Source organism: Cuculus canorus, chromosome 4 (assembly GCF_017976375.1).
Source record: "Cuculus canorus isolate bCucCan1 chromosome 4, bCucCan1.pri, whole genome shotgun sequence".
Taxonomy (NCBI): Eukaryota; Metazoa; Chordata; class Aves; order Cuculiformes; family Cuculidae; genus Cuculus; species Cuculus canorus.
In genome coordinates, this window is record NC_071404.1 from 14,192,152 (window position 1) to 14,214,026 (window position 21,875).

Consider the following 21,875-nt stretch of genomic DNA (forward strand, 5'->3'; position numbering starts at 1 on the left):
GACACACAGAACAAACTTTCTCTGAGCAGACTGCTTCCCTTCCCTTTCCTAAGAATAAGCAATTGAAGGGTTGTTGGTTTGTTTTTTTCCAAATTATGATGAAAGTGTAAAAATGGAGAAAATGTGTCCTAGAACAAATATAAAGGTGAATATGTGGAGGCAGTTTTTTTCCTCCTTGGCTTTTTTCATTTTTGGCATTTCTCAAGAAGATGGTTTTCCCCCTAGCTGATAAAAAGCTTACTTTCCATTTTCTCAGAGGGCTTTCAAAGGCATAATCTCTGAAATTGTGAGTGCTTTCACTCATTCATCACTGCTTTTTTTAGCTTTATTCTGAATACTCCAGGTACCTTCAAATTTAGAAATCAATTTAAAAAGCAATCTATTTTTCTGCATAGCTTTAGTTGGATATGTATCTACAGGACTTACTTTAACAGTCTTACTAATTTCTTATAATAAGATTATAGTATATTGTGTAATTTCATTTATCTTAGTCAATTTACAGTAATTTAAAACTTGTTATGTCTTGATCAGACTCAAATCCATGGTATTGAGAAATGATACCACTGCCAAATTAATTACACTCAGTAATTTTGCTTTTTTATTCTTCCTGTTAGGCTCAGAAGTGGTACAGAGAACTTGGCATTGCTGAAGCAAGATATGAAGAAACCAAAACTCGTTTGGCACAGGCTCTGTCAGAATTAGACCAACAAGAAGTTGGGAACAAAATACTTGGAAAGCAGCACTGCAAAATAATGGTATGTATGTAATTAAAATAGAGAATGGTGTATTTCTTTGGTGGGAGTATTTTGGATGCAGAGACATCCTTTATTGTTATTGGCAATAGATTTAAAGCAAGTCTAGAGCACCTAGAGCCACTGGAGCTATAAACTTAAAAGTGAGCAGACATATTATGCAAGGTAGGCCATTGGTCTAAAGGATAGTCCAGAGTCTGGGCTCTGCATGGGTATTAGAGACACCTCAATATTTTTAGGAGGACTCTTGTCATTCTCTCTTTAGCCAGAGCCATTTTCTGAGGTATGGGTTTTCAGGTGGCCTTAATGAAAAATGTTGGAGGAGTCTCCAGCATTTCCACTTTTTAGCCTTTCTACTTTCTAGCTCTGAGTACTAGATGTGGGCAGGAGAAATGTGATGCCAGGCATTTCCACTGCTCTTGAGCAGATGATGTGGATTAATTGGGGAGTCAAATTATGTAATGCATGCAGCTAAAGGAAAACTTTCTACAGGGAAGAGAAAGTCTCACTGGAATGTATCTATATCGCAGAAATTCTGATTTTGCTGTAAACGAAAGCTTTTTGAATTTTCAGATGGCTCTGTGTCTTGATGAACTTCTTATGTTTTCCAACAAAAATAAACCTTTTGCAGAAAGATTTTAATTTTCTGAATAATCTCCTGGAAGCAGCTTTCATAAAGACTTTTCAGCTAGCCTTGAAATTATGTCTGTCCTCCTTGACAGGGAAACTGTGAAGAAGGACAATGCAACTTTCAATAGCTGGAAAAGCAAGTTGGTAGCAACCTACAATATTCATAAATTCAGTTTGGAGAGGCTAGATGAATATGGCTTCGGAAGAACAGCTTTGAAAATTAATACAAGAATTGCAGATCAAATGCATACAGTAAATAAGGTGCTGAACTGCTGACTCCTGTCATAGCCTGTAGACAAAAAGTCATATTCCTTCTCACTTTCTCATTGAGTTTCCAGACAAGCACAGCACCTACAAGAAAGGGAAGATTTTACTTTTCGTTTTCATATTTAGTCATCAACTTCAAAGACTAGAGACCTTGCCAGGTTTTATAAGAATGTGGTGTGTTAAGTGTACATTTTGGGCTTAGTTATTCTTTGGTTATTTCCCAGTCCCAGTTGATGGGTTCTTGACCCTTCTGGAGCCCGACTACAGAATCCATGGCTACTATTAACTGGAATATCCTACAGGAGTGATCATAAACAAACTTTTTATGCCTTATTTATGCTTTGAAACTAGAGAAAACTACTAGCAGGTTGGCAAAATGCAAGGGGAAAGAGGAAAATTCTCTCTGTCTTTAACCTGCAAGTAATTTCTTAATTTGCCCATCTCTTTTTCAATTGAGCGTCTTCAGTTATGGAGTGTTTCCATTTTTTATTTAACATATTATTTTTGTTGGAAAGAAGATGAGGAAAATACCATTTTTCAGACTTATCGTCAGGTTTTTTTTTCAGTGCAGCCCTGATCTAATCCATCTTAAAGTGTCCAACAGTTGCTATTGTTCTTTCCTCTTAACACGAGAGGGAGCCAAAAAGTTTAGTATAAAGCATGCACGACTTGCTTGGATGCTGTACAAAGAGGACTTGCTTCATTAGGAAGAACAGTATGAAAATGTTACATTTCTGGTTTTTATCTGTGTTGCAATAATATGTTGCAGGCAGAGTTGGGAGGAGAAATGAAATTCAGAAGCTCCTCCTTCCACTTGTTCTGTGGAACCACTATTGCTGCATTTTAATGTAATAAATATTTTCTTTTTAAATACTTTTGAAATTTGTACTTAAATTCTGATTAGTTTTATTAATAAACTTCCAAAACAAAAGTATAACTGAGAGAGTGGAATTTGCTCTCTCAGATAAACAAGTGGAAAAACAAGGAGCGTATTTCATAGCAGTTGGAGCAGGAGACTATGGACTTTTGAGTTCTATTCTTACTTACAGTGTGACCATAGGTTGGTCACTTAATTTGTCTGTGCCCCAGTTTCCCTGGATATGAATGATTATAATGCAATACTTACCTTGACGGAGTGTTGAGATATCACAGTCCTAAAGGTGCTCTCACAGGGGACCAAGAACTCCCTGCTCATAAGCAATTTTTAGATCAGTGCAAGATACTAGCATTAATATATTTGTGAAGATTTGAAGTCATATGTTTTATATCTGCTTAAGTGTATTTTTTTTTAATGTATGAGGCAGTTACATGTGTTGATTGGGAAGTTTTGTGCTCTAGGACATGATTGAGACTATTTTCATTATTTTATACATCTAATTTGAAAATCTGTGTATTTGCTCTCTAGCCTGTGTACACTGTGAAAGATGGCCAAGAAATAGAGGAGAATAAAATAGCCTATAAGAGATTACAGCAGCAAGTGCTGACCATGAAAGCCCAGCTCAGGGACCAGGCGGCATTACAAAATCGGTTTCATGACTTGCAGAATGAAGTGGAACTCCTTCAGACTCAGCTATGTGAAAAGGTATAATAAAGCTGTTTTCTGTGTGCTGAAGTGGGTGGACAGATCTTTGTTTAGACTTCAGATTCTACCTCTTTCGTCTTAAAGTAGAGAGCCAAAATAATGGTTTTTTTCCTGGGAACAAATCTGAGGATAATTAAATGGTTTACAGGCATAAAAAAAGGAACCATGATTTCAGAGAAGTAAAGAAAAGATGTAAACTACATGGGTGGCCAATGTTATGGAAAGATGATAGGCTCTAATAAAAGTTGCCACCAGTCTGGGCTGTAATCCCCATAGCCTAATGCAAGCACAGTAGAGCTGAGCCCCCTATTTGGCTTATATTTTCAGAATTTTAGACATTCCTGACTCTTTTGTGGCAGAAGATCAGATTAGGAAACACAGTGAGCTAGTGATAGCATTTTGATAGAGTTTCTTCCTATTTTTTTTTGATCCAGCTGCTAGGGTTACATACTAAGAGTCTTATTAACACATTTTTAGTTAGGTGTGTGGTTTGTATTTTTATTAATTGAAATAGTAATTCTGATGAGAGCCCCCATATATACACAACTATACTTACGTGAGCATTTTTTTAGACTTGTGCATCATATTTCACCTAGCAAACCACAATAGGCACAGGCATTAACATTTGCAAAGCTACTGCCTTATTGTGTGACAGCAAAGCTACTGCTGTCAGTGTGACTAGAACTGCTGAACTCTTAGGTGGAAACAAATTCCTGCTAAGACTTTTTTCCCTTAGAATTTGTTTCTTATTTCTTTGGAAACTATTTTTCAAAAAATGGTAATCATTAAATTATGATTATTACCATGTGAGCCAATCTGCAATTGCCCATCATACTCTGAAACAATTAGTAAATGGTATTTTCTCAATAGCACTCGTCATAACTTGCTACAATGTGTAGAACTTGCTTCTCTGTTTTTCCTTTGAAATACAAGAGATAATTTTCTTCTTACTGGATGCAAGTTTCGTCCTACTTCCTCCATGGTAAATCCACCTGTCTTACAGTTTAGGAGCAAGGAGTGGTTGTTTGGGTTTTGTGTGTTTGATAATTTTGTTTGAGGCTTTTTTCCTGGCCTTCTCATGTACTGTGATTTGCTTTAAACCTCTCCTGTATGGAGTGTTAGTGGCTTCTCTCAGGCATTGATTGGGCTGCCTCTTAGCGGAATAGTGGAGGCAAAATCAAATTGTTCTCAGTGTCTGGTGCCTGTATTAATGGATGGTGCGTATCGGATGGTAGGTGAGTACAGGGTGAGATGTGCTACTCATATGAACAGGCAACTCCTAATTGTGCTGTTGCATCAATGAAGCGTTTTGTTCCGTGATTCATAAATAATTGAATGTCACCAGTGCAGGGACCTATTGCCAGCTTTTCCTTTGTTCCTTCAGTGCCAGTGCAATGTAAAGACATGTCTCTCCTGTCCTATCTACTGCTTTCCTGCCCAAGCCCACAGTTTATTAGCTGAGGACCATGCGACTTGTCTCAGCATACCCAAATTCGCATAAAGGGAGTCTTTTCTTTTCTATGCACATAGTATATTTGTTGTAAACTTTATAGAAATACAAATTGTCAAGCAAAATTAATGCAAAGGAATCCGTACTTCATTGCCAAATTATACTGTATTGATCTATAACAGAAATGGATTTTGCCTGGCAGGATACTGCATTTTTTTGTGTATAATCAGAAAGCAAGTTTCCCATGATTAATAAACATTTTAATCACACAGTGCAAGCTAGGTCATCTGTTTCAGCTGCTAATAGAGGGCATGCATCAATTGTTTCACAGTAAAAAGCTGTTGATGTTCACTTTTCAAAGCCTGCTGTGGAATACACATGCAGAAAATCCCTCCTAGTTTCTTACATTCTACAACATAATATTGATGATAAAAGGGAAAGCTTTTCCCTAAAAGAGTATTTTGGAAGATTCACAGTGCAAATGGGAATATGAATGCATAATAAAGGATACCAAGTCTTTAATGTGATTCTACTTTGATGAAATTACCTCATTGATAGAGAACTCCATTTAAAGATATCTGGAAGTGTTTGCTGATCTACAGGACCAATAATAAGGCTAGCAGGGCAATGGTTGCACCCCAGGGCCTGTCAGTGTACCACCAAGTCCTCACACTGTTTCATCTTGTCTGTAATACTGGTCACACAAATATGTGAAGCGTATGCCTTGGAAGTCTAAAACAAATAGCAAAAAACTGCTACGATATCTTAAAACGACGCTTGAAGCAATTAATACAGAATGTTTTTCAACCTTTCAGGAAAAAGAACTCCAGAAGAGAAAGTCTGAAGCAGAGCTGATGTTAGCTCCTCTGAAGGTACTGTATATCTGATGCACGACCTACACGCACAAAGGTGTATCCCTTTGCTTACAGGCTTCTGCTCGTGTGCCTGCCTTCTGCAGGTGACTTAGCTGCTTGCTCCTGGGTTTAGGCAAGGGCTTGCTAACGATGTTGCTGTGGGTACTCTTCAGCCTGTCGAAAGGGGGACCTCGCACATGGAAAGGGAACATCTCTTTTATCTCATTTATCTGTGCACGCACATTGCCGCTGCAGGGTGCAAAGGCACCTAATAGCCTGGAAACATAGAAATGCAATTTATAGCTTTGCTTCAAAATGTGTGAAATTACAGATTAGACACAAAATAAAATCTCACAGTTTTGACATGCAGTGAAATCAACGTGTATGTGTTCATGCCACATAGGCTAAGCTGGCTTGCCTTACCCGAATGTGCCAGGAAAGGAACAGCTTCATTACCAGGATGCTCGGTGAATTTCACAGGCGAGGAATTATTAACTCTGCATTTGATGAAGAGGTGAAAAACTTGGTGAATGACATGGTCCTGGCAGAGTACAGTGTCACTTTTACACCAATGTGTGATCAAGAGGTGAGTGTTTGTACTTCCTTGTACAATCCTCCCATTTCCACTATTGTATTAGATCACTGATTTTTTTTTTTTTAAAGTTTTTAGTGAAACTCATTTTATAGCCATAAAATATGTCTCAGCTTTTAATATAAGTATTGCTTCAGGCAAGTAAGTGGAATTGGCTGTTATTGGCTGTTTTACTGCTGTTTTGGTCAGAGTTTAAATCTTCTGGAGCTTATCATGAAGTATGTTAATGTGCCATGCAAAAAAACACTTTCCCGATGTTTATACAAAATATCTAACCTAGTGGGTAATGCAACACATGATACAATTTGACTTTAAATATATACTTTGCATTTGGTTCCTGGACAATGTGTAATAGCTGATTTCTGAAGAAATCAGAAAAAAAAAAAGATTTCTAGGGTGAACTCCCTTGTATACTTCAGTAATCTTCAAACAAGCTCTTTTTTTCTCCTTTTAATTTTCTTGCTCATTATTTTAAACAAAGCCTATAAAAATGGCCAAACAGTATTTGGTAATGTTCCTATCAAGTAAACCAGAATCTTACGGTTAAAGTGGGAAAAAAAATTTAGTTTGCCTTACACATTTGTAAAATATTGGGAAAGTGGCTGCCTACCACAGCAGGACACAGAACATAGATTCATACTATGTTTCCTATTTCAGCAAACACAATGCACTGCAAAATGAGTACATAAAAATAATTTATTTTTTAATTACTTTGATATCTATTTTTCATCAGCAGTAGAGATGCTCACAATGGGCATATAGTAAGGTAAATCTGGAGGATTATTTCTCCGATTATTTTGCATGTTTACACACATTGTGGTATTCTGTGTGACTGAAGATTTTTCTCCTAGTGTTACTAAATATTGCAATTTGTTACTCAGTCATGCTTGTTTCTGTGGCAAGAAGTAATTTAACTGCATATTAAGGAGGAAGTAGATTGATTCTTCAAGGTAAATGACTTTCAATTTCCCTGTAGTAAACAGGAAAATAAAACAAGGGAGTTCACTGATTCATGAACATTTATTAATATTGTTTTTCGCTTGTCTTCTACTATCTATGTTTGAGATATATATATATATAAAATATATATATTTTGTATATTTGGGGGTTTTCCACGCTTCGTGTTTTATGTGCCTTCATATCTACGTATGCTATCTATCTATTATGAACAACGCTGTTGATGTAAGATGAAAAGGCGCTGTGGTTGCGAGGTGGGACGGGATTCTGTGTCTGGCTATGTCTCCTTTGAGTATGTCAAGTCTGGGTCTGCCACAGTCACATCTAAGCTCACATTGAGATGAATGCTTTACGTGACAGCAGTTAGTAACTCATCTGTCAGAAGGAACATAATACTTCACTGCCTTCGGACATTTTCTCAGATGTTGCTATGTTAAATGAGCATTAGTGTAAAGCTTTCCAAACAATAAATGCCAAAATACTGTGCACATTCACACTGTCTCCCTGAATGTCTAATTATCATGAAACTTAGCAGCTCCAAGAGATTTATCTGTATTCTGATGGCTACTGTGTTTGTTTGCAACATAGGAACTCCACATTCAATTACCTGCTTCAACAGCTATTCATGCTAAGAGGACCACACACACCTTCCCATAGCATCCAGCCCCGGAGGTCTCACTTAGGCTCAGGCACAGTGGGGTTCAAATCCATTTTTTTTAATCATGCAGAGAACAGACCAGCTCTTGTTAGGCACCTGGACACTGAGCTTTGAACCAATCTGGTCTGTGATAATTACTGTGTTAAGTAATTTCATGTGTCATGGCAGATCTGTATGTTCCCATGAAAAATGTAGATCACTATGGATCAGTTTTCCAATGGAAAACACTTCAGTGAGAAAATGTACGTGTCACTACCCCTGCTTTAATAATGGTTACAATCACAAAGAAGAGACCATTTCATGTTCATGTGATACAGTCCTTTGGTTTTAAAAATCCTGTACTGATTTCTGTAAACATATGGTAAACTGAGCTGACTTATCATCATTGAGGATTCACTTTTTGCGTTTCAACTCTTATTCTCACTCAAATTCATATCTACCATTCTAAAGCTATGCACAACTTTAACTTGCATAAAACTTCTTTGAAAGCTTATTCCCTCCCTTCTCAGAGCTTCATTTCTAATTCATTCCTAGCATTTGAACCCTTCTAGAGAAGACCCAGTGGATTCATGCTTTTTTTTTTTTTTTTTTTTTTTTTTTTAACTCCCTTCTTGAATTAAAGATTTGCAATTGGCTTTATTCCTTTCTGGACCTAGTGACAAATGGAAACTTGTTACACATTGGCAACAGACCTGCCTGCTTTGCCTTACTGATGAAATTCTACCAAAAGCTTACATGAAGGGCTGATCCAGAGGGCAGATGTGTGAAGGGAAAAGAGGCTCTATACTCAATTCAGTGCCTGGCCTTTTGTAGTTCATTCTGGGTTCTCAGAAGAAAATATCTTTTAGAATTCTTTTAAGAACTCTTTTTTTTTTTTTTTTTTTCCCCATTTATACATGGAATTACGTGTAGATTGGACAGATCTGCCCTAGCTGTCTGCTAGGAAACTCCAGCTTCAGTGGAGAGCTTATGGGCATGAACAAATTACTGGTGCAAAGACAAAAGTGAACTTCAATTCTTTGCTCATTCATGGCACAACAGATGCTTAGTCATTCCCTTCTGTTTGCCAGAAGTATTGTCTTCCTAATGCTCATCCCAATTAAAACATTGAAACACAGAGGCTGTGTGTGATGCAAAACCAACCATATTCGAAGCTTCTTTTCAGACCACTTTCAGCAGTGGAGACTGTTCTCCTACATAGTAAATCACTCTGGTCACAATGGATTCATTTTGCTGATTTACTGTAACCAAAAACTTCAAATCAGCTTGGTTCAACAAAGCAGCATGCATTTTTAATTTTGTCATTCTTGATTATTTTCACAGCACAGTGCTACATTCAAGTGTTTTTGAGAAATAAAATTTGCTTGAATCCTGTAGTATCTCATGATTTTATTCCACCAGTGTACTTTTCACCGAGGCCAGATATAAACTGGAGTAGTCTTTTCAGAAAAGAAAGTAAATTTTTCTTCCCTTACTAGACTTATCAAGTCCCTATAAAGAGGACTAGATTTTGAATGGCTTTTCTTCTCTGTGAAGCTGTACACCATTAAGTTCATTGTTTGTAATTTAGTTTAATTGAGTAATTTAGTGCAATTTAATTTCATTTCAGTTTGGTTTATCATAATAAACATATATGATTGCATGGAGGGGGGTTTATTTTTTATTCTTTTTCATCCAGAAAGAACATCTATGTCACTTGTAGTGAAAGCAAAAATTGTGCGCAGGACAGTGAAGAAAAGCTTCATCATGTCTCCCTCTCTACTTTGAACAAAAAAAAATAGCCTTTTGAGGAGCCATAGGGATGATAAAGTATGTCTAATATGGATCTGAAATTTTTGGAGGCATGAAGAAGTTAATTTCTAAGTCTTTGTGATATATTTTCCTTTTAGAAGACTTAAACCAAGAAACCAGTGGAGCCCAGCCCCTTGTAGTGGAGCAGCAATAAATTTGGGCAACTGACATAATTAAAACCTCATCTTATTTTGTGTTTGGAAAATGAAAAGAGAACACATCCCAGGGATAAGAGCTGCCTCCAGCAGGTGCATGTGACTCTCTGCACTGTGCCATAGCAGGGATTCACATGCCCAATGTCAGACAGAATATGTGGCCATTTTTGGCCTTTTGTCATGTCACATTTTAATCATCTTTTAAATGATGATTTTTTTTCAGTTGGAAAGGCCTTTTACTTATCTTTCTTTTCTTGCTGTTGTAGAATTAATCATGGATACTATTAGCGCTGGTTGTTTCTCTGTCTTTCCTAGTGGAAAGTACACAGCTGATGATCACTCATTGTCTAAAGAACTAACAGAAAGGACTGGGATTTGCAACAGCTGCTTTACTTGGGTTGGTAACAGTATGAAGCGAAAGAAGATGTTTCAGATAACTGATAGTAAATGTGAAAGAGAAGGCTTCACTTTTTTTCTGAATGTAGGTGTCTACTTGCCAATTAGAAACAGGCTTTACCCAGTTTGACTAGCTTGAATATGAAGTTTGCATCCATGCTGCTTTTGATACAGAAGAGAATCACATGGAGATTCTCACACAAAGAGACCCTGACTTGCTCTTCACTTGAGCTCATCTCAGCCAGTGCAACTGTGTGTATTTTGGGGCTTCTTCTCTCTTTTTCTGTGTGTGTAGAAACAGGAGTTTGTTCAATTTGTTCCCTCAGATGACTGAGCCAATATATCCTGGGTTTATGTCAATAGCCTCTGTCCAGATGACTGATGCCTGTAAAGGATAATGCTGCTGTACTTATTCACTTCGATTTGTATTGGCTGGAAGGCTTGGACTTGATGATCTATTTTATATACGCTTTCCACAGTGGATCTGAAACGATTGTGGCTATTTGCCCCCGTTTCTCAGGGCTAAGAGGGAATTTGTGCACGAAGTATAGGCATAAATCATAGTGCTTTATATTGCTTTTCATGAAGTCGTCTTAAACTTTATGAATGGAAAGCTCCAGGCGAAGAATGTGTCCAATGTAGTGAATTATTTGTTTTACAGAAGAGAGAGTAAATGTATGGAACAGTATAGCTTAATCCCTTGTATCAGGAGATTTCTTCTGAGATACTTCTTGGTAGAACAATGCTTTTTTCTTCTTCCCTCCCTCCACCATTTCTACTCATTTCTTCACAAGAAACCACTTACTGCTTTCCTGTAAATCATATTTCAAGGAAACAGGCCTGAAATAGCATTCTGTGATGCTCTCCTTAAGATGATTTGTGCACGGCTGGTGAGATCAGAAGCTTTTCTGACACCGAGAGCGAGATATATTTCATATTTGCTTTCTGTACTTCAGATGATCACATCCATTGTGTTTCTTTCATAGTTAGTGGAGAGAAAGAGGTAATGAGCAAGGAGGCATCCTACCCATTAAAATGTATCTGCTTTAGATAAAGTGAAAGTGTTGGAGACACAATGCTGATTAAGACCAGGTGACTTTTCAAGGCAAAATTTTTGTGCCAAAAGAGTCTTCTTTTTCTGACGTTATAGAAAATGTCACTTGAACCCATTGGCATTCCCCAATCCCTTTTATCCCATTAACTCAATGGGATAAAACAGAGGAGATGGTGGTTGTTATGTAGTAATTTTTTTAAAAAAGGGTAAAATCCATTTCTGAGAAATATGCTCTTTTTGACCTTCAGCAAGGTTGTTAAAAATACAGAAGGATATAAAATATGGATTAAACCTAGTTAAGGGCAGCGTGTCCTTTCCAGTAAAATAACTAATAAAGCTGTTCAATAATAAAATCCAACCTTCCTTTATTTTCTGATAAATGTTAGACTTTATATTAAGATAAAATGTAGAGTTAAAAATATCCAGATGAATTAAAACATTTTATTTTTATCTCTGACACTACTATCTTTTTGGTTTTGTAATGTAATTTTGGGGGGGGTTAGTGTCAGTCTTTCTAGAACCTGGTATTATGCAAGTTTACACTTGTTCAATTTTGTTGAAATATCACAATATTTTCATTTCTTCCTAGGTGGGGTAATTTGTGGAAACCTGAGAGGAAAGAAAAAATACCAAAGGAGAACAATCTATATTGTAAATAAAATAAAAAGAAGAAATTAATGCCTGGGCACTAAGATGAAATGCAGGAATTTTCCTTAGCTACATCCATAATGCTATAGAAAATGTGATCTTTAATGTTTCAGAGCCTTATGAAACACTGAAGACAAACCGTTTTTGGCAGGATCATACCAACTTTCAAATATAGCGCAGGCCATGCTGTGAAAAATTCTTCCTTGTGGTAGTGGCTTCAGTCATCGGGGTTTACATTAACCCACCTTCCTATTGATTTTCACTGGTTTGGCAGCAGCAGAATTCAGTAATCCCAAGAGGCAAAAGCCTTTGTGGGTTGAACAGTTAAAAGAAAGACTTTGCAAGGAGGTTATTTTTCTAGAAATGAAATATGCCAGTGTCACACGTTTGATTTGGTGCTGTGGGTTTTTCTGGTAGCTTTATCAGCTCTCCTGCCTCCGAGGAGGACAGTGGTTTGCCTTTGCACGGATCATTGAACGCCAGAACTTGTACTGCTCCTGCTGACTCTCATCTATCACCAGTGATGCCTCTAACTGTGCTTCTTATAGTGCAGAAATTCTCATCAAATAATTTCTGATGTAATCTCTTCATACCTCAAAACGTTTCAGGGCTGCCCTTTGTAACCCCTCTATCACTTTCAGCCAGCCAGTGTTTTTTAAGTGCTGGGGAGATACTGCACTCGTATCCTTGGCAAGAAACGAGGGACTTCTGAAGCTGCCTTTGTCTTCTGTGTGTGTAGGGGAATATCCAAATGTATAGCTTTCACTTTCCAAATGAGCTATGTCTGTGATTCGGGGATATTATTGGCTATTCATGCTACGCTACCTAAATAAATACCTTCAGCACACTGGCTCTAGAGATGGACAGGCACCACCCACCCTCCTGAGTACCGGTGTGTACGTGTACTTAAGAATCCTGAGACACATACTTCAGGGAGACCGAGAGCTTTGAGGGCTGAATTTGAGAAGATGAGAGTGATGGGCTTTTTCAATGGACTTTGGAAGTCTATTCAGCTTAACTTTCTTGAACACTTGTAGGTAGACAAACCAGAATTTGTTGTGAGACAATATGTGCATGAGAGAATCATGTGAGAAATTTTGAGATTCAATATATCTCATATATACAATTTTTAAAATCAGATTTTTTTTTTTTTACTTTTTATCTAGGTTTTCCTAATATCAAATTCAGCCTGCAAATACTGGCTATAGTTAAAGCTTAAAGATTTTCTTTGTGTTTTGGGGAAGAATTGATGAATGTAGGATTCCTTTTTAGACAGACGCAGGAATGCTTCACATTATATTCACAAATAATTGGTATATTACCTTTTTTCTTATTTTGGCAAACATCATTTATTTGCATTTAATTTCTGTGAACATTTTTTTGTGATGAATTTATCCAAGTGGTTGCCACTAATCTAAAATAAACAGTGTTGGAAAATTTTATCTTGCTTGAATTTCCTGAAATGGTATTTTCTTTTCCAGATGCAGTCTTCTTCCACAAAAATTTCACAGGCCAATGGACAGCCAGAAGATCATGAGACGTATGTCAAAATGAATGGGATGACTAAGCCAATACCTGCAAAGTCTCAGCAAGAGGTGGATAGCATTCCCAGCTCTCACTTCATTCCAAACATGTATGTTACTTCTCCTATAAAATTAACAAGCCCAGGGAGAATCATAGCCTTGCATCAAGAACTAAGACAAAACCATCACAAAAATTGCCAGGTCAGTAAAAATTTTCTCATTGTTTTTGGTTTAGTGAAATCTGTTATTCTTGGTGAACATAATATTTACATTTTACAGAACATAATATTTAAACGATTGCTTCCAGAGATGCACTGTTAATTGTTAGTTTTAACAAGCTGAGGACAATAAATGCTTAATGTTTTTCTTTAGGCCTAATTTTCTTCCCCATTGTTTAGAAATGTCTCGGGGCTTGTAAAAATAATTAAAAGATTTTGTTTTCATCACGGTGTTCTGTCTAGTAAGACCACATTTGAAAATTGTTAAATGTTTATAAAAAAATAAAAAGTTGTTATGTAGCTCTTGCCCTACCTTTTTTATCCCCTCCAATTCTTTTGGTTTTTGTGTTTTTTTTTAGTGATCCAATTATTCCTGTGCCCTGAAGCTCTTTATAGTAATTTCCATTAACTGCAGGAATCCTGTTAAGAACAGAGCTGATCAATTGCAATTGCATTTGTGACAGTCTGCTGCTAAACTAAACAGGCAGGAGATTTCACCCTCTCTGAGACAACATAACCTCCCCATGATTGTACGCAAATAAAATTCAAGTATGCAATTACTGGAACCAGTTAGCTAGAGTAGTTACAAATATTATTCTGCTGAATATCCTTTATAATCTTGGATTAAAATGCATGTAACAAAACAAATAAAAGCATAGTTTCTGCTTTTGGCGTTAATAGTTGGAATGGAAAACCCGTGCAAGATACTGAAATTTCCTTCTAGTTAAGAAATTTATTATGCAATGACATGGTGACTCAGACATGTGAAGCCCTTAAGTTATTTAATACAGAGGATATATGTGACAGTTTAAATCCAGTTTCCCAGCTATTTTCTTTATCACAGTAACATATAAAAAGGATCAATGAAAATTTTGTCACAAAATAAAGTCATTAGGGAGAGTAGCAGGCAAATAGCTCTTTGATTGACCTGATCTTTATAAACTCGGGGGTTATTTTCTTATACACATCACATGTGCATTAATTAAATCCCAATAAGAGCATGACACAGGCCTACTGTACAATTACATAGGAAGCTACAGCTGCAATCAGCCACAATGCACAGAGTGGCCTGGGACATCCAAAGTTACGTTTTCTTTTCTTCTTTCCTTCTTAGATACCTTCAGTTGTCTCCTCCAACTCAAATCTGAAGGCTGACTGCAACCTGCCTGTGATCCATGAGGAAGCCCCTTGGCCTCTGCTGTCAAGGATGAAGAATGCACCGGTGCCTCCGGAGCGTAGTGCTTTCTGGGCCACGAAGGAGAGGGATCAGTTGTCGAAATGTGATGATGTATTTTGGGGTCAAATAGGAAATCAGCATGCAGGTGCTATTCCCCAGGGAATGAAACAGAAAAATGCCATTATGAATAAGGCATGGCTCTCTAGAGAAAAAACAGATGGCTCAACCTCAGCTACCACAGCAAAAAGCTATTTGTCAGACGTGTTGTCAGCAAGTAATAAAGGTTGAAATCCTGTGGGGAGAAATCAGCTGCACAGGAAAGAATAAAACCTGCAGAAATAAAACAAGGTAAAGCATCTTGACAATGCGATTTTCCCATGGTTACAAAAGTGCTACTCATTTTATTCTTTTTTTTAAAAAAAAGATATTTTGCTAATTACCATGGCCTAGCAACTACTTTGAGAAGGCTGGAAAGTTTGCCTAAAAAAGAGCTATAATACTTTTTATGATTGAAATGTCTTAGAACATTTGAGATCACTGAAACCCATGGATTTTTCAGTCAACTGGGCTGACTCCCCATTTTCTTTTCACTACTTCTTTATAATTTGCTTTTCTTTTAACTGAGACCATGAAACAATCTCTTAAATCAAATTAACTTTTATGTGTAACTCATTTCTTCAGTGTGCAGTAGCAAGTTCTGAAAGAAAATCTGACTTGCGTGACTGTTTCCTCTGGAACTTAAGGAAATATAACGTCATGCATTTCCTAGAAATGGATTTTACAGAAATCTGGGAGTAGTTTTGCTGTTAGTGTTTCTTTAGTGTCTTGGGATTTTGCAGGGGGGAAGAGTTCAGGTGTTTTTTTCTGGTTTGGGGTTGGTATCTTGTTTGATTTTTTTCCTGTTGACCTACAGCTGGATACTCGATATATTCCTGTGGGTGGTAGTATCTTTAAAAATAACATACTTCAATTGTTATTTTTAAGCTCCTTATTCAAACTGCAGCTTAACTTGAACAGTTTTACTGGACATGTTCCTGACTGCTTTCCTCAGGTGACCACCTGGGCATCATAAGTACAATAACATCTGATTTCAATGAATGGATGATTCAGACTGCATCCTGTGCTGCCGAACCGCAGTACCTGCATTAGGAAGAAGTGAATGCAGTGCCAGGCCAGCTGTGACAGTGCTTGTTTGTAGTCTGGCTCAGAAATAGATGTAATCTGGGCTGCATGAGCTTTGGATGGATCCTGGAAGGGGGGAGGGAAGGGTGTGTCTGTGTAGGTGCACGTGTGCACTAAAGCCAGTTGACTTTGGGAAGTTTAGCTGAGCATGACTGTCAGTTTCCCAAAGCACATAACAGCCATTTATATTGGCAACCCACCAGAGTTAATAGTTCTAGAAAATCTCCGTTATTCAAATCTCCAGGCTATCTTTGTTAGAAAGAGAATTTTTAGAAGACCATTTATAACACGCAGTAATATGTGGCACTGTTCTTTCTCTACCTCCATTGGTTACCTTAGTTGGTTCATAGTACATTACAACTTTGACTGATGCTGCTTTTCAGGAGTCAGAAACAAAATTATTTTGCAGATATATTAATGCACATGCTTGTGCTTTGTTGTGGAAAACCCATCTTCACTTGCTCAGTAAGTTATCAATGCATTGCTTACAGAAGTACCTGAACTGGTCTTCATCCAACATATCTTTAGAAAACACACATCAGATACCCAAAGAAATAACTCCTGCAGGTGATTGGTGAGGTTCCAAAATCTGGGCTTCTGCTCCTGTGTCTTTCTCTTCTTTCTAATGCCTGGCCAGCATTCCTGAAGACAGGTTAACCTGATACTCAGACACCAACTGCCTTGCTAAATGTTAAGGCGTTTTTTATGTGTAAAAACATTTGTAAATATTTAACACAGTAACTTTTATGTTGATAAAATGATGCTTTAAGAATTAACAGTTCTGAGAACAGAGTTCTGAGCTTTGTCTTGCTGACAGTAAAATACGACGCCTAGTAGTTCAGGCTGGAGGTCAGATTTTAATGCGTGAAGTTTGCTAATAATAAAGGTATTAGTAATAATACCCTGTGATGATAAGATAGGCTTTGTTGTCTTAGCGTAACTATCAATTTTGTGACTTTGGGACCACAGTATCTTACTATGAAATTAAGAATTTCTCGGTCCAGTCCCTTTCTATCAAAGATAAAGGTGGTTAATTTTAAACATCAGACTTCATTTTAAGCTAATTAGGTTATTTGGCCCCATTTTCCTCCTGCTGGAATTAGTAATTTCTTCAACAAGAGCTGCAGACATACGCAAGCGTAGATGGGGGAATAGACACTTGCAAGGATATTACCTGCATGGAAAGACTAACGCAAAATAGACTCAAGCAATTTCTCAGGTTATTGGATTCTGTGCTGGCACTTTGCTTTACAGTCACAAATTTCAGTTAAAATCCTGTAGCCCATAGTGGTTTTATTATTTTTTTTTGAAAAAACGTTCTTCCTACTACAAATCATTGTTTAAATACGTAGAGATACCACAGCTGTCATTTGAGCAGCTGTTTCAGCTCCTTTTAATTTCTCATAAGTAAAAATGCACTAATTTAGACACCACAGCTGAGGAATGCTAATAATTTAACAATAAAGTCTGTATTTTTGTGACAGCATTAGAAAAGGTGAGTCAGCTAAAGGCTTTTTTTTTAAAACCTCTGTCCTACTCCATTATTTCCCACAACTGAATGGGCAAATGAGAGGTGATAGATTATGCTGAATAATTATGTGCTAATTGATGTACAAGAAGATTAGATGATACATTGCACCATCAAACAAGGGCCTTCAAGTTCTTTAAACTCAGTAATTTATAGAAACAAATCCAAGATGTACAGTGGCGGTCCAGATGGTTCATATATTGGTGTCCTGCCAAACTGATGTCCTTTGGGAGTCTGAGCTTGCTGACTGACTCATACAGAATAATTAATATTGTCCCTTAGTCTGTAAATTATTTGGATTTTCTTGAAATTGAGGGTGATCAGTAGCAATGTGCTTACAGAACACATCTGAAGAGATGACTTGTGTTGAACCACCTGTGATCTGCAGTTTGTCATCCATGGATCCCCTTGAGCCAGATGGCATTATCTGTGTTTCACTGGATGATCAGAACACTTGGAAAGAAACCGGACAACAGTGTGCTTCCTGCTGACAGACGCTCACTGAGTCTGCTTCCTATTCAGGCTCTTTCACTTACAAAAAGCTTGTTTAAATAGCACAGAAAACTCTTTGCTAGGATCAATAGTTCATGTCAAATGAATGTTTATTAACATATTCAGGCAGTATTTGCCTAGATGTTTTTTTTTCTATACTTGGACTCCACAGTACTAAAGTAAAAATATTATACTTCAGCAGCAAAGCCATCTCATCTGTCTAGTTTTAACAGAAATATTAGTTAGAAATAGAGTATGCATGTAATACATGGAAGTAGTAACGTGAAATGCTGCATAATGCTTTTTAAAGTTTGTCAGAAAGGTGAATTTAAAAGGAAACTCATGGATTACTTGAGGCTACAAATGCACTGTAGCTCAGTTTATACCCCTTTTGAGGGAGGAATTGGAATCTGAAAATCAAAAAACACTGGAAGGAATAACCATTCTCCCGTGACAGGCATAAAAGAAAAAAAAAGAAAAAAAAAATCCCCATCACTTTCATCCTACATGGAACAAGCAGTTTTATGTAACCAAAGAAAACTAATAATTCTCCTGCACTTGTGTGTTGTCTATTCCCCTCTTGTCTGGTAGGGGAGGTCATAAATAGGGAATGTTTTTATGTTCAGATGAAATGAAACAGAACACCTACAGTGTGTGTACAGATCATGTGTATTTTAAACCAGTTTTCCTTGGTCAATGCAATTCTTGTATTAGAGTATCCTTATTCCTCTTTTTTTTTTTTTTTAGGAAAAAAGCATTCATAATGTTTTAAAAAAGTAATGTTACCCTGTACCTTGTCCACACTCACCTGTGTGTGCCGTCTAAATAACTACCAAGAATTCACAGTGCAAGCTCAAAAGATAAAGTCAGTTACCAGTTACTTTTTAGGAACATCTGAAATGGGTATACTTTTAGAATCCAAGGAAGGAACATCATCTGCATCCCTCTTTGAGAACTGGTCTGGTGGAGAAGACCTGGAAGGCACTGGAAAACAGGGAGATGACAAAATGCAGTGTCTTTACAGTAAATTATGCCAACGTCTACTCTAGGTTCTCCTAGAGATTAAACAGTTGTGGAAATCAAGACAGGTTGCTCTGGAAGCCTGCCACTCACCATCTATGTCTTATCTTGTGCTATGATAAGCTTTTATGCTCGTAGAAGATTTCAGAATGCTCAGTCTGCAGTAATGCAGTTCTGTGCTCAGGACTGATATTTGTACGAGTCAGAACAAAACCAAGTTGCCTGTGATTAAATTTCCTGTAGTCCTTTAATAATTCCTGTTTATATTTTTGGGGTAGAAATTCTGATTTGTAAAAGCACAATCTAATATCCTCTTAGTAACAGCTTTTTCATTTAGCCTTTAAGCTGATGGATATTAAAGCTCCTAATTAAAACCAGATAATGGAGGAAAGATTTCTACAGTGCAGTCCTTTCTCTTAAGGCCTTATTAAACCAAGAAACACCCACATCTCTTTGTATAACTATATTCTCAGCAGGTCATACAGCTGATAGCATTGACTTAAATTCATCTGTTCTGCAGTAGCTTGTAGCTTTTTCATGGGAATAAAGAAAATAGGAAGGGCTAAGGACAGAAAATGGAATACTTCAGAAAACTTGACCTATTACATTCATCTGGAAATATTGTCTTTCTCCAGTCTGTGGGTCTGGTGCTATCAGTCAGGATAATGGTGAACCGTAGAATAATGTGTTCATTTACATATTACAGAATGGTTTATGTTGGAAGGGACCTTAAAGACCATATAGTCCACATATATATATATGTATATATGTATAATTGCATGGGGTTTGGCATAAATAAAGGTAGTATAAAATAACAGAGGGAAGTCACTTTCTGCAGATCTTTTTCTTTTTTTTTTTTCTTTTCTTTTTCTTCTCTCCTTTGGGATTTGCTAACAGAATTAAGGACATGAGGAGAGAATGATTTTTTTATTATTATTTTAAAGACTGGGTTTAAACCTTAAGAGGAATCTTAAACTATGCAGTAAAAGTTCTCGTTGTACCTAGACTCCTCTGCAGGTTAAAAATCCAGGTATGTAACAATCTGTCTTCCCTTTCCGAATACCCAAGTTTCATGGGAAGGAAACTCTTTTGTGTGCTTCACCTGTCAGCCCAAGCGCAGATGACAGTGGGACCAGGACAAAGAGGGACAGTTGCCCTGTAGCAGTTTAGATCTCCATTGTCTCATTTGCTGCTGAAAGAGGGGAAGAAAAAAAGATCAGTGGTTGTATAATGTATTCTCAGCACATTTTTGTCTTGCTTTTATGTGGGTAAACTATTGAACCTTTACTGGGTAGGAGATGGGCACTGCTAAAGGAAATGCCAGGCTCCCACAGTGGAAGGTAGCCTGACTTGTACCCCTGTTAAAGATCCCTTGAACTGTAGCCACAGTCATATTTCATGCAATATAACCTATCTGGCTTTGGAAAACTCAGTGTAGTGTGGCAAGTTCTTGAGAGAAAAAATTATAACTTGTGAAGTAAGCAGCTCTTGAAAAGAAGGAGAGGGGGAGTGGGTAGGAGGTGAAAAAAAAAAGAGTTAGAAGATCTTATTACAGACAATGGGTCAGGTTCACCAGAGTGCCACAGCAGCTCGGTTTCAGTCTGGTGATCCAGAGCAGCTGTAAGCCTGGCTTCTCAGGCAATGAAATTGCATTTATGTTCAACCCATTAGTAAATCAGGTCAAACATCTAAGGTTGAAGAGAGAGCTCTTTTTTTTTGGTGTTCCTGGGAATATTTAATCAACAATTACTGAGAAGTTAAGATGATATCTGTTCTGCCTAGTCATTACGGTTTTGTTTACAGTGCAAGAACATGAAGCAGAGTAAGGGGAAATTTCAGTAAAGGCAAAGCCTTCTTTTAAGTGTGACTCTCCAAGAGCACATTGTTGATTTTTGTAGCATGGCTCTAAGTCTGAAAGTCGTGAGTGATTCTTTCTCACCCTAGTGAAATCTGCAGCTAGAAGGGGAGGATGTGGCCATCTCTTGTTGCCCTCCCTTGCCCCCACCATCTGCTGGATGCTGCCTCTTTGCTTTCCCATCTGTGGGCTGGGTTCTCTGTCTCTCAGCAGCTACATCTTTGTTTCCAGCTGGCTGCAGGCAGTCCCTTGTGGTGAGTGGGCTTTAATATCTAGAGATGAGGCTGCCCAGCCAAACACTCCTAACAGTTTGTGACTGTGCAGGCAGCTTTGCTTGGGATGCACAAGGCTGTTCTTGTCCCTCTGAGGGGCTGATTTGTAGGGGAGGCTGCGGTCCTTTATGTGGCTTCTCTGTGGTGGTGAGGAGCTGGGGTCTGCTCATCTCTGCCAGCCTTACATTTTTACGTGCCTTTTCTATGCTGGATATGATCGCCAAGATGATGTGGCTTCTGAATGAATAGTTAGAGATCTTTTGTGGGTGGTGGATCTTTTGCAAATGGTGGTTTATGGATGAGCAGACAGATTGTCTGACATACATGAGCTGGGTAGAAATAAAAATCAAATCTACTCTCAGTAAAGGCAAAGCCTTCTTTCAAGTGTGACTCCTGTATGATCTGGACACCTCATCATCTTGTGAGGCAGAAGTATACTGTCTGTATCCTGTAGCTGGTGAGCAGAAGAGTAGAGAAACCAAGGTCCAACTAAAGAGCACACTGAGCATTATCAACACTAAATTAAGACATGGTCTCATGTTCCTAAGTCTGAGCTGGGAGGTAGAGGCCATGTATTTTTTTTATGGGGGCTGCAGAGGTTTTCATCCCCTAATTTACTTCTCATAGCTCATCACAGCCCCGTTGCCTCATGTCCATGAATAGAAATTGCAGTCTCACACTGACAGGTGTGAGGATAAATCCCTGAAACCGGTTTTGTCAAACCTGCTAAAGAGCAGATGACCAAAGAAAGAGCTCTGCAAGAAGTACTGGGGAACTAGCATTGTGTGGCAGGTGGTTGACCTTGAGTGAATGTTGGAGAGG

General features: G+C 37.8%; 1 protein-coding gene across 11 annotated transcripts in view; it reads left to right on the top strand.

Annotated features, from left to right (window-relative positions):
- The window catches only part of C4H4orf50 (chromosome 4 C4orf50 homolog), a 78,834-nt gene that overhangs the window by 15,815 nt on the left and 41,144 nt on the right, over positions 1-21,875 (top strand). For all 11 annotated transcript variants that reach the window (XM_054066445.1, XM_054066446.1, XM_054066447.1 and 8 more), the window contains 6 exons: positions 615-755; positions 3,055-3,231; positions 5,497-5,553; positions 5,939-6,121; positions 13,268-13,510; positions 14,642-15,052. In XM_054066445.1, coding sequence (XP_053922420.1) covers positions 615-755; positions 3,055-3,231; positions 5,497-5,553; positions 5,939-6,121; positions 13,268-13,510; positions 14,642-14,992 — 1,152 coding nt within the window. In that variant the 3' untranslated portion in view covers positions 14,993-15,052. The remainder of the gene's footprint in view (positions 1-614; positions 756-3,054; positions 3,232-5,496; positions 5,554-5,938; positions 6,122-13,267; positions 13,511-14,641; positions 15,053-21,875) is intronic.